The sequence below is a fragment of the Meleagris gallopavo genome, chromosome 3, assembly GCF_905368555.1.
Source record: "Meleagris gallopavo chromosome 3, MGAL_WU_HG_1.1, whole genome shotgun sequence".
Classification (NCBI taxonomy): domain Eukaryota; kingdom Metazoa; phylum Chordata; class Aves; order Galliformes; family Phasianidae; genus Meleagris; species Meleagris gallopavo.
The window spans coordinates 42729319-42743039 of NC_139406.1; the positions used below are offsets into that span (position 1 = coordinate 42729319).

Here is a 13721-nt window from a genome sequence, read left to right on the forward strand (position 1 = left end):
TTTTTTTCCCCTAGCTTCATGCTATGTAAAGACTCAACTGGAAAACAGTTAATTAAGAAAGTAGATTGTTACTTTTCATTTAACATGGCTATACTGGTGTAATATTGTACAAAATATTGTTATAAAGGTAGTTAGTTAATAGGTACCTAAATAATGTTAATGGATAACTTATTTTGGAAATACAGTCATTAACCAAGTTACTCCTAAGAGTCTCATGACTATGAAAGCTGTTAAATACACTTGCTTAGATTATGAGAAAGCTGGAGAAACTGATCCACAAACCTTTCTGCTTTAACCTTGATCTACCTGCACTCCCAGGCTTGCAGTGATTACACTTTTGCAACTGTGTTGTCATCAAGCTTGCGACCACATCACAATTTGTTTGATCCCTCAGTTGTGGAGCCACTGCAATCTTTTTAATAAGGGAAAAGTCTACTTGTTTTATTGTGTGTGTGTGTGTGTGGTGTGTGTGTGTTGTGGGCATTGTAATTCAGTGTTTCAAACATTTGGTTGGTTTCTTTTGTTTGTGTTTCCCTCTTTATTAATAGTATGTTAAGCAGTACTGCTGCTTAAGGTCACTACTGCCCTTTCTGGAACCCACACCACTGTTTATGAGAAACTTTGTCTGATATCCAGTGATACTCTTAAAATGACGTGAAGAATGAGGGAATTCTTCAGAGACTGCTGAAACTCCCTTCAACAATTGTCACCTGGGTTAAAGGAGTTTGGGCATCTTCATAAACAGCACATTTTTTATGAAGAAAGGCTGAGGGGGCTGGGATTGTTCAACTTGAATAAGAGAAGGCACCAGGGAGACCTCATAGTAGCCTTTCTGTACTTAAAGGGAGCTTATAAGCAGGAGGGAGACTGACATTTTACATGAGCAGATAGTGATACAACAAGGGGGGAAGATTTATTTTGGATGTTAGGAAGAAGTTTCTTACTTTGAGTGTTCTGGAGTGGTGGAAGAGGTTTGCCTCCCCAACCCTGGAGGCACTCAAGGCCAGGTTGGAAGGGCCCTGGGCAGCTGAGCTAGCAGCCCTGCTGATTCCAGGGCATTGGGGATGGCTGGGCTTTAAGGTCGCTTCCAACCCAAGCCATTCTGTGATTCTGTGGAGTAATGCTGCTGGCTGAGCCTTTGGAATTTAAATCAGAATGGATAGTTGAATACATAAAAGCAGCTTTTCCCCATAGATGTGTTATATATTTTTAATTGACACAAAAGGTGGAAGAACACGTTATTAGTTTCCCTAATAGCAGTGTAAGAATCACTTGCATCAGTGACCAAATGAACAAGAATTCATATTCTGAGAACTGCAGGTGGTTGGGTTGTGAGACTAGTGAAAGATAAAATGAAGATCTGCATTCCTGAGAATATCATTTTCAATAAAACATTGTGTTTTAGAGCACTTTGTGGAAGCAAGTCCTTGATGCTTTGCTGACAAGTGCCTTACATAAGCTCCCATCTGTCACTAGGCATAGGAGCACGTGTCCCAAATGGGGGACAAATGTGGGACACAGAGCAGCAGCAAATCAGCTGCCAACTTGTAATAGTACAGAAAGACATTTGAAGAAATTTGGTATTTTTGTTACTAGCATTTATCACACAGTGCAGTTGGAGAAAAAAATGGCCAAATGCTGTAATGGTTTAAAAAAACCAGAGCTGTTGAAACCCTTGCTGCTTACACATCTAACCCTTTTTTCCTGAATGTGTTCCCAGCCTGTAGTAGATGAATCAGATCTGTGGTATGGGTCTGAGGTTCTGGGATCATTTAGAAAAACCCTTTTAAGATGTTTTCACTTTCTAAAAAGGAAACCCATTTAGGCTTATTGTATTTATTATTCTGTAATAGATTTTCTTAATCCACCCTCCCAAGGGTAAGAACAAATGGACACAGCAGCTGAGGTTACTCAAAGGTTTTGGATCACAATGAAGTTTTAACAAACAGTCTGTTGTGTTGTAAATGTTTGGTTTCCATAATTTACAACTGCAACCTATTCTGAAACCTACTGATAATGGCAGGGGGTGCTGGAAGGAAATAGTAATATTTCATTTTGTCTAGAAATTTAAACGTAATCGTTTGTCATTGTGAATTTATTCCTTCCTAAGCAGCACCTGGCAGATGAAGAAGAATTAGAGAAATTTCATAAATCCTGACTGCAAGGACAGAGTACTGTTTCTTTTTCTCCTGATTTTCCAAAGCTATCTATATTTTATAGCGATGGAAATTACTTCACAGTTCTCCAATTACTGAATGATGAGCTGCATTTAGGGGTCTGAGCTGCTGCGAGTAAGAGGGATCTATGCCGGTGACAAAGTGACTTGTTCTCCCTGCAGGTTTTCCTCCCCAAACAGCTCAGCGTTGGGTGGAGTGGGTGTCTGTGCCCACACATGAGAAGTGCTAGGAGCTCTCAGCTGGATGAGGAGGATCAGGATTCTAGCCTGGGCAGTAGCCTGTGCTTATGCCAGCTCATTTGTATCGTACAACTGCTCTTTGGGAGACCTTCTGCATGGATGCTGGGTTTGGCTCTCACAGCTCCCCAGTGTTTGATAGCCAGCATCACTTACACCCGAGCTTTCTAAAGTAGAAACTCCCCCTTTAGCTATGTTACAGATAAAATAATTAGGTGGTTGCCTTATTTGGAAGATCTTTCAGATGTTTAGGTGTTGAGTTTTGGGTTTGTTTTTTTTTTCCATTTCTTATTCTTAACTGTAAAGAAAAATAGGTTGTAGTCTTTTTAGCTTCATGGAATATTTATGTCAGTCAAAGGCATCAGCCTTTGGGCATAAATCTGCCCAGTTAAGTGTATTGTAGGGAACATTGTTGCTGAAGTGGGTAATTGCTGCAGGTCTTGCTAAACAAAGTGGAGGTTAAACATCTGGAACATGTTAATTTTAAAAAATTAATACGTACCTTCCAGAAGGTACATGGAAAGCAGGAGCAAATCTGACAGCTGTGAGTTCATTTGCTGAAGATAATTATTTATTATGATGAAGGAAAAGGAGAAAGCCTTCAAATGATTTTATTAGTAAGTGTTAGCCATTCACAAGAAGGCAAATAAATTACAGTTCACAGATGCCACCATCCTCAAAATTATTACTTCAGCTTTGGAAATGACACAGAAAAGAAGGAATGCTGGATGGGAAAATATGCATAAATGAGGCTTTTGTGTTACCAGTTCTTACCATTTTTGTTGTTTTTTTTCCCTATGAAAAAGGGTTATGGCCTGTAAGTGTTAGATTGAATTCTGTGCGCTGCAGCACAGCCAACACGAGTTTTCATGTGAACACTTTTTCCCAGCTGGGCATTCTGTGGCAATGCTGCAAGTCGTGCCAAAAGATTCCTGGAGTATGCAGTGGTAACTTACTTCTGTAGCATGGGTGATTTAGAGGTTTTCTGAGAGTCTTCCTATAAATTATGTATTGTTTTTTATAGCACAGGGGTAGTATTTCTTCTTTGATGTGAAAGCAAGTTGTGTTGTTCGCTTAAATAAGACAATAAATAATCCATCTGTTATCTTTCCAAAACCTCTGTGGTGGCTGACTCACTCACATGTCTTTGCCATCAGCTGTGGTAGATACTTGTTACGTGTGCAAATTAAGCCCTCTTCCAGTGCTGGCATTTCTTCCCTAGAAATGAGTACAGCTTAGGAACTACTTGCAGGAAAAAATGTTTTACAAGTTATGCTTATTTTTAAGCTTTCTGGGAAGCTGAGAGGCTGAATTGAGTCTCGTTCAGGTCCCTTAAAAGAAGAGCTTGAGTGCTCAGCAGCATGAGGAATGTTTTTAACATACAGATAAATATGTCTCTATCAGACCTCTGGACTATAGGTTTAGTTTTATACAATAATGAATTTGTTAGCAGATTTAACTATCAATTTTAATACATAAGTAACAAGAAAACAGATCAAATTAAACATTGGTAAGGATTTCCTGGAAAATGTTCTGTTAAAGTGGAATGGAATGGAGTATTAAAAATTTGTTTGTAATGCCGATTCCAGAAAATTTCAATACAGAAGTAAAATAGAAAATAGCATTTTGAGTATGCAGTTATTTGTGAATAGGATCATTTCTCTGAAGTCACTCAAATCACAAATTTAAATCTTTTATTTGCATATGCCTGTATGTGAGCTTGCCTGTTTGTTCACTGTAACTTTTGTTAGTATAAAAACTTTGTTATTCCCCTTTGCAAACATTTTCCACATTTGCATCATCTTATCTTGTTCATAAATAGTAATTTTTACTTACAAAAGATCCGTTCCCCTGCCTTACTCACAGATTTTGGATTCTGGGTAATAAAACCACGTAATTGTGCTATACAGGCTATTTAATTTCTGTATAAATACAAGTCTGTCACTATTCTATTTAAAGGATTTCACATAGTTTATTTCCTCTTGCAACTGGTTTCTGGGAATTCTCATTCTGCACAAATAAGCTGTCTACATAACAGTACTTTTGTTATGAATTGTTCCCTTTTCTATTTTGGAGTTTAACAAACTTGCTAGTATTTTTTTTCTTTTTTCTGTGCATAGCTTTAAAGTATTGCCACAGTCTAGTTTATTGGCTAATTTTCTTTTCATTCACAGAATCTGAAGAAGATTCAAGAAATGGATAAAGAGACAAGTGATGAATCCAGCACAGATCTTGATGAATTAAAGAATGCTGACTGGGTAAGACAATAATTGAATACTGATTCAGCATCATCAGTAATTTATAAATCTTCACAGTGCTTACCTAAAATTGTTTATTAAAGTCAATGTTGATTGAAATCAAGAGTCCTCAATTTCAATCTCCTATCCACCACCTATTCTTTCTCCTCTCCACCCATTGCCACTGCTCAAAAATACGAGGGAAATGCACGTGGCAAGCAGAGTAAAAGAAAATTGGGTACAGAGTGTGTTACTTACTAGACCTCAGGATTTGGAATCTGTTCCACAATTTCTGTGTGAATTGCTGCTAGAAATTTTTTCAGAAATAATGAAGGCCTAAGGGAAACAAAGTTTAGGATTCTATCACTGTTATAGTTCACATTATACTAGTTGTATATGTAGAAACTTTCTGATGTGCATATGTACTTGAAATGACAGTTTGGATACATGTTAGGAGAACTTGGAAATCTTTTTACTGTATTACTTCAGTGATGAATATCACTTGAGGTGAGACTGAGTTGCAAAAAAAGTTTTCATAATGGTCATGAGGGTTAAAAACAGGGTTATATAAGATAACAACAAACAAAATGGGTGATGCAGTTGTATATATTTGGTGGTGTCCGAAAAGGGGAATGAGCAACAATCTGGGTTAGTATACAGGCATTAAATATAAGTTTGCTCTCTTCTCTTCAGGCTCGTTTTTGGGTACAAGTGATGCGGGATTTACGAAACGGTGTCAAACTCAAGAAAGTCCAAGAGCGTCAATACAACCCACTCCCCATAGAATATCAGCTCACACCATATGAAATGCTGATGGATGATATTAGATCCAAACGATATACCTTAAGAAAGGTCATGGTGAGTCACATTACTAGAATTTGTCAAATCTGAAATGTTAATTTATTTTTTACTTTTTTTTTTTTTTCATTTCTTCATTTAGATAGTATTGATCATGGGTTTTATATGGCATCTTCAATCTGTATAGTGTATTGAGGAGAAAAATGTGAAAGTAACAAATGGGTGCTTTGTTTTCAATATGGCAGGCATTTAAAATTTTGAAAGACATTCTTATCACATGCTTGAACAAATTATTTCTGTTGGTTTTATGGTAACTGTAATAATCATACCAAGAGTCCTGTCATATTTTCTACTAAGATACTGTTTTAGGCTTCTGCAGGGGAGAACATTTATGTTGAGATGCAACATAATTTATGCAATATAAATATCGCATTCCAGAATATAAAGTGTTCTCCTGTTGTTACATGAGCGATAGATACTGTGATGGAAGAGGAAAACATACAGTGTTTGAAAACTTAAATTGCTATGATCTGCTAATAATTTTCAAGGAGTGCGTTCTGTAAAACATTTTAAGTCTTCAATTTGCAGAAGTACAGCTCAATTATTTTCAGCATATCCTACCTGAAAAAAAACAATGCTTGAGCAAATTGGAGAGGATTGATGAGCCTCCTCCTAAATCCTCAAAAAGATACATGTAAGACTGACCTGGGGAACTCTTCTCATCAGGACTCATTTGATATCTACTGGCATCTCCCAGTTCTTTTGGTTTCTATTGTGTTCAGCATTAAGATGTTCTTCCTAATAAAGCAGCAAGTGACTTAAAGTGACTTAAAGTGACTTATCCTTACTAGGACATTTTAAACCCTTTTGTCAAAGGCATGTATTTAGTCAATATCAATATTCATGCCCTGCACTTATTATCTATGCCTGTTATTAGTTAGAGAAAAAGCATATTGTTAGAATATCCAGTATTCAACTATATTTGCATTCCTGAAAAAAAGGTGACAGAACTTTTGCTAGTGAGAAAGCCATGTTTCCAGAAGAAAAATTCGGAGATGAAAGAAGCAGCAAGCATGTAGTTCTATTAAAGATCACTAGAGAAAATAATAGAGGAGGAAAAAGTTGGAACTATAACATGGAGAACAAATAAATGAATCCTATTACAATGTAAGTGCCTTTTGTTGTATGAGGTGAAAGTATTTTCCTACTCAAGGTCTGAATTTAGACTATCAGGTTTTTGTCTGCAGCAATTTTTCTGGAGTAATTTTCTTTTAAGTCATTAGGTTAAAATACACACCCAGGAATGATGTCTATCTATCTTTACACTAACAATTCAGAAAATAGTGCTATCTGCTCATACTGTCCACTGCAAAAGAACAGTTCCCTCAGTTCCTTAATTACTGTATGCAGTCAGGATAGTAGCTGTGTTTGAATGGGAATCCCTGGGTCATCTGTTCTTGCTTTTGGCATGCTGGGCTTTAATTCATCTGTTCAGCAGGATCCTGCCTCTTCCAAGGAGATTTTCTTCATTATCTAGTAGGTATTGGAGGCACAGCTGCTCCCCTGTTCATCCAGGCTCTCACTGTAGATGAAATCCCTGCAATCATCTATTTTTGTCCTTCTGTCTTGCCTACTAGGTGGATCCAAATTGACCTCTGGGCACAAACATGAATTGAGATTCCAATCAGCTGCAGGTACAGGACCTGTAGTGTTATCTCTGAAGCAATTGCTGCCTTGGTCTAACAACTGCTAGTGACTTGCCATTAGAAAAACAGCTTCTTTCTTATTATAAGCTGTCCAACCTATAATCTGGATTCTGCTGCAGGGTCTGCCAGCAGAATGTGCAAAGCACGCACAATAATAATGCAGGTTGATATGAAATGTGTGGAGCCTGAAGGATTTGTACAGAATTACAATTTTGGTTAGATGTCATAAATACAGCATCTTCTAGCTGACTGCTGTGGGTTAGAGCTAATTATATATATTCCCATCGGAGGAGACTGTCATGCTTCTTGAAAAAAAAAAGGAAAAAATGACAAGAACCCCAAATCTGAATTTTAAAGCAGCCTGGGAAAGATGGATTATGTTTCTTTCTACTTTTCTTTCTAATGCCTATGTGTAAATCTGCAGCTTTTAATTTCTCCTCCATTCATAGTGAGTTCTCCTTCCTGCCCACTTCCCCTCTCCAAGATGCGCACTGCCCGTTCTATTTCTTGAGTAGTAGCAGTTCTTACATTAGTTTTTCAGTGCATGGCTCTGAGGTACCTTCTATATAGTATCCAAACATATTATTATTGCTTTATAATTAAATTCTTAAATTATGGTGCTCATATCTCAGTATTAGAGCTCTCCACAAATATATTTGATACAGTAGTATTAGCTTGACTGTGCTACAAAAGGTGAACTTAGGCTTGTAGACTTAAATTATTGCTGTCAAAAATATCCAGTCATTTAGATGTCTAATCTGGGAATCCTCTGGCATGGTTATTTGGGTAGTTTCAACAAAAAATGTTTATTTCATTATAGTATTTAAAATATTACAGTGTTTAAATTAACTGCTGTAACAGTTATATATGAAATTTCAGACATTTCGAGTGGACATGAGAGATGTGAGGAGGCCATCATCAGGGACAACTCCAGCCAACTTGTCCAGTTGGGCATTACAGAGGCTGTTGTTCTGTTGTCAGAATTGTCTTTAGTGAGTGGTGTTCAGGTGCTCAAAGCAGAGAACCATCCCTTTGTCATTCTTTGCCTTTATCACACACTTCTGCAGAAGTTTAGGAGGTGTCCTAGGTACAGCAGTGAGCATTTTGAGGTACTTATTTAGATATTTGTTTGCAGTTGGGGCTGTTGGAATCTGACAGAAAGAATTTTGCATCTATTCTGCATCTGTGCGATATAGCTCTGATTAGACTTTAATTGGGCCATGAATTTTAATTAATTAATTAAAAATAAAAGATGCATGTTAAATTGCTCATTACAGCAGGAGTTAGTTTGAGTAAAGAGATAGATCTAACATGGACTGAGAAGATAAAAGCTCCTCTTCGCTATCTTTCCCATCAGCATCTTTTCAGGAGCAGAGGAGGAGAAGGGAGATTCTGCCCTTGGCGCTCTCAGGTTGTTGGCTCATGCAACCAGTAAACATCCACTTGCTTTGCCACTAGTTTCCTCCACATCCTGCGAAAATCACTTAAGCAGAAGTTATTTTTCTCCTTTTCCAATCGAATGGGAATGCTGCTACTAATTGCACTCTGATGGTGTTAAGTCAGTGCATACAGTGCCCTGAGGTGAAAGGCTCAGAGCCATGTATTATTTATTTCCTCGTATGATGTGCAGAGAGTTGTTCCCCCAAGGCTGGAAGTGAGATTATCAGCGTACAAAATGACTGTTCTGATGGTAATAACTCTCAACTTAAGCTATCAACTTTGACATCTGATGAACAGTAACCGGGGGATGAGAGACTTAGCATTTCATTAAGAATCTGCTGTCCTTGAAGAGTTGCTCTTTAAACAACAGTCTTTAAACAGAGGAAATCAATCATATCCCTTAAATTAAGGTTCTCCTTATCATAAAATGTCTAATCACCACTTAATATAAATCTTTTTCATTTTAATTTTACTGTACTGTTTCTGGGAAGATGACATGTTGCATGGTTTAGCAGCTTGGTTTTCTGTGGCAGACAGTATGAAGTTCCCACTAAGGGAGCTTATAGTGTGAGTGGGAGAACATTGGACCGTGTCTGGGGTAGGATAGCTCCAGAAAGGATACCCAAGAAAGCAATGAAGCAATGCAAGGGGACTCTGCATCCAATTCCTTGTCAGGGAAAGGATGAATCTTCAATGGGAGGCTGTCACTTCCTCAGCCTATACACTGGGCATGATTTGGGTCAGCAGATCTGGTGTGGAAGCTGCGTGGCATTGGTGAGGTTTAGTTAGGGTTCATTCAGATGACCGTATAGGAATTTAAACTCATTTTTCTGACTGCAGAATTTAGGAGAGTTTTATCTCTCCTAAAGCAAGTCAAACCATCTGGCTCATCTAAAAAAAAAAAAGATAAAGTGTTGAAATTTGGGACATTTAGTCTAAGGAATATAGTATTATAGGAATTTCTGTCAAACTGAAGAGCGAGACTGTTAGTCAGGTACTGTATAGTAATAGAAGGTGCCAGAAATATGTGTGGCATGGGATGTTCTCTCATCCCTGATAGGGTGCTTGGACACTATGCTATATAAAGTCTGAACCTGGCAAATGGTTTTTTTAAGCAAACCCATAGCATTATTTTCAGCTTATAGTTTATACCTTCTTCAGAAGATACAAAAATCTCTGTTGCCTTGTTTTATATCCCGTTGTTTTATACACATGTATATGTAGTGAATTGCTGTCTCCTGTGATGAGCTGTATGTGATCTTATTCCTAAACGAGGTACGTGAGGTACCTATCTCTTCAGAAAAATATGAGTGAATGAGAACACTTTCCACACATCCTCTCTTCTGGTCTCTTATCTGTACTTCAGTGCCATAGCATTCTAGTTAATTTACTTTATAGACGTATTGGCAAACTCCGCTTTACTTTTGACTAATATTTTAACATGCACGTAGAGAGGCAGACACAAAACATGTCCAGAGGATCTCTCTCCTGCTGGGATATCCACACCGGTCAGCTTCTCATGTCCAGAACAGCAGAGAAATTTGGTAAACACAAAAAACAAAGGAGCTTATTTTTCATACATTGCTAAAAGCACGTAATGGCTTTGGTCAGAAGGGACCTTAAAGCCCAGCCCTCCCCAACCCACTGCCATCAGCAGGGCTGCCCCCCAGCAGCTCAGTTGCCCAGGGCCCCATCCAACCTGGCCTTGAGCACCTGCAGGGATGGGGCACCACAGCTTCTCTGGGCAGCTGTGCCAGCGCCTCACCACCCTTTCAGTAAAGAATTTCTTCCTAGTGTCTAACCTAAATCTCCTCTCTTTTAGTTTAAAGCCATTCCCCCATGTCCTGTCACTATCAGAATGTGCAAAAAGTCAGCCTCCCTCCTCTTAAACTCCCTTTAAATACTGAAAGGCCACAGTGCAGTCTCCCCAGAACCTTCTCTTTTCCAAGCTAAACAAGCTTGGCTCCCTCAATCCTTTTTATAACAGAGATGCTTCAGCCCCCTGATCATCCTCACGACACTCTAAACACTCCCAACAACTCCACATCTTTCTTTTGTTGGAGACTGGGACTGAATACAGTACTCCAGGTACTAATGAGGGCAGAGAAGTGGGACAATCCCCTCCCTCTTCCTGCTGCCACCTCTCTTTTGATTCAGCCCAGGATACTGCTGGCCTTTCAGGCTGCAAGCACACACTGCTGACTCATGTCCAGCTTTTTGTCCACAGGGCTGCCAGGTCTGCAGGGCTGCTCTCTATGAGGAGTTCTCTCATTCTGCATACATATCTGGGACTGTTGTGATCCAAGTGCAAAACCTTGCACTTGGGTGCAATCTTTGTTTTCACAGTAGTGCTTGGGAGATGATAAGGAGATCAAGAAAACCTCTTGAAGAGCATCGGAATCTAAGAACTGAGGTTTAGAGACTGTGCAGTGGTTGTCATGGCTCAAATACATGTTCCTAAAAAATGTTGGTGCCTTTTCCATCAAATGAGATACAAGCTTTGTCTGCATTCTCCTGCAGCTGAGATTGCAGTCCTAATAGTTAATTCCATCATTTCAAAACCCTAAGTGTTGCTTACGGATGCTGCTGCAACTGTGGTTATTCCATAGCTACAACTACAGCTATCTCCAAAGCTGAAAAGGTGTGATCTAGTAAGATTTTTCTCACCTCTGTTCTGCATATGGATTATTGTGCTGTTAAAACTGGTGGGCTTGTATGTCTGGTGCAGATGTCAGAACGCTGCAGGCTCTGTCATGGATGTCCTGAGTTTTCAGTCTCATCATCTGTGCAAATATGAATGCAGGACATGAAAATATATCTTTTTTTCACTTTCTCCTTTCCAGGTCAATGGTGACATTCCACCTCGATTAAAAAAGAGTGCCCATGAAATAATCCTGGATTTCATCCGATCACGACCTCCATTAAATCCTGTATGTAATCCAGTGTTCTTCTTTTCTAACGAAGGTGTGGCTTTGTAAAGGATATCTGTCCAGGGAATATGTTAAAAATAGTTTCCGACATGGGCTTTCAGGAATACTGAATTGTATACATAGAATACAGTCTCTTGAAGAGCACTGTGTGATAACCTTGCACCAACCAGCAGCTGCTCCTGTCGGCAGCCCTTTATCTCTAAGTCAGGGAAAAATACAATTCTCTTTCCAGTTTCTGTGAGTTTTTCAAAAGAGTACACATAAAATCATATAATAAAATGCCACTTTTTTTTTATTAAAAAAAAAATCATAACATATACTTTTGAGGAAGCACTGTTTTATGTAAATATAATTGTCTTTATCTCCCAAGGCCTCTGCAAGAAAACTGAAACCAACTCCACCACGGCCACGCAGCCTTCACGAGAGGATACTGGAGGAAATCAAGGCTGAGAGGAAGCTGCGTCCAGTCTCACCAGATGAGATAAGGCGTAGCAGGCTGGGTAAGCACGCTGCTAGTTTTTACCAGCAGCTTTCACAGAAAACTTTCCACATAAGAAGCACCAATATCTGTGTAGCAATATCTGTGTAGCTGTCACTGAAGATAAAGTAACTCTTGTCCTTTCTGAATAAAGAACCAAAAGGCTTTTCTAGGGCTGTATAGTCTTCGTACTAGATTATTTTTAAAAATAAGGTACTGTATGGTTCAGCTTGATCCCATTGTGTTTTTGATATGTTAGATAAATGGAATACCATTATATTGCTTGTTGGATCTGAGAGTTCATGTTAGATTTGATCAGAATGGAATGGATGCTGGTTCTCCCTGGAACAATATTCCTTACGTATCTTTAAGTATTCTTTACATGTCTGTTTTTAATTAATTTTCTTCTCTTTGTTTCCTGTTATTAGTATCATCAATTTCCTCACTCTAGTTGAAAATCTGCTTTTATTATGTTTGCTGAAAGCATTGATTTCCTTCTATAATTCTAAAATCTGCTTTTATTTGTTTGCTGAAAGCATTGCTTCTATTTTAAATCTAAATTTTAGTTTCATTTCATAAGTTACAGAGCATGTTGTTGCATATTTTCAGTGGACAAACAATTAAGACTTGTTCTGCAAAGCCGTTCATTTCGGCCATGTGCATTCAACACCCTGTTATAAAATACAAATACTACACTTTCCAACAACCATCTATTTGCACTAGTTCAATGGTTCTGACATTGACAAAAGCATGACAAATGCAGCCTTACATTGTGACATACTTTACTTTAAAAGCTCAATATTTAACTGCATTAGTAAAACTGATCTAGCTGGATTTTTGAAGAGCGAAAGTGGCATCTAATGGTTGAAAAAGCATGAAATAATCCACGTACACAGAATATTTGTGCCTGCCACATGTGCTTAAAGGCACTGATCCAGATTCAAGTGGATTGCAACAATCCATTGTCTCTAAAGAAAAATAGTTCCATTAGTCTTTTTGTGCATTGTTCTTTGAAGTGCTTGGTAGAGTTCGGTGAATGCTTGGGTGCAGTTTTAAATGCATGATGTTTTGAATGTCATTTGGGCCTTCTAGCTTCTGCTTTGTACTCAATTAAACCTTGCTGTATCAACCAATGTTTCTAATAGCTATAGACATTTTTCCAAATGTAGGAAACTTATAAAACCACGGAACGATTCTTTGCTTTTCTTTTCAACATTTAACTTCAGTATTTTACATGTTTTCCATGCCTTGTCAGGGGCAACAAATCTGATTTATTTATTTATACTTTGCAATTTTTTAACAGATATAAATTGCAGCAAACCCATTTAGTAAACAGTTCCTAAAGCAGTCTTGGATTTTGGAATATTACTGGTTGGGACTTCTGAGTTGATTTCAGAATATGTGAATATGTGATTTCAGAATATGTGAGGAGTTCCTGTCTTACACCAGTCCTTCTCCTTTTACAAAAGAAGGAATTCTTTAAGTTTTGGGACTGTGGTAACATCCCTTCAGTCCAATGAATTGTTTAGATTAAGCGTCATATTACTGGATGTATAAAAAGGGGATGCATGTGAATTTTACTTTCCAAACATAGTTATAAAAATGTTATTATTTTAATGTGAAATCATATAAATGATTAATTTGCTCTTGGCATAGGAAAGAAAAAAAGTACAAAGAACTTGAAAATAATTTTTATTTTGTTAAACCATAAGGTTTGAG

The 13721-nt window shown here is 38.1% G+C and overlaps 1 protein-coding gene across 4 annotated transcripts in view; it reads left to right on the forward strand.

Annotated features, from left to right (window-relative positions):
* Positions 1–13721, forward strand: part of SPIRE1 (spire type actin nucleation factor 1) — a 122878-nt gene that overhangs the window by 81087 nt on the left and 28070 nt on the right. For all 4 annotated transcript variants that reach the window (XM_085220746.1, XM_085220748.1, XM_085220745.1 and 1 more), the window contains exons 5-8: positions 4588–4671; positions 5344–5508; positions 11438–11524; positions 11895–12024. In XM_085220746.1, the coding sequence (XP_085076872.1) occupies positions 4588–4671; positions 5344–5508; positions 11438–11524; positions 11895–12024 (466 nt within the window). The remainder of the gene's footprint in view (positions 1–4587; positions 4672–5343; positions 5509–11437; positions 11525–11894; positions 12025–13721) is intronic.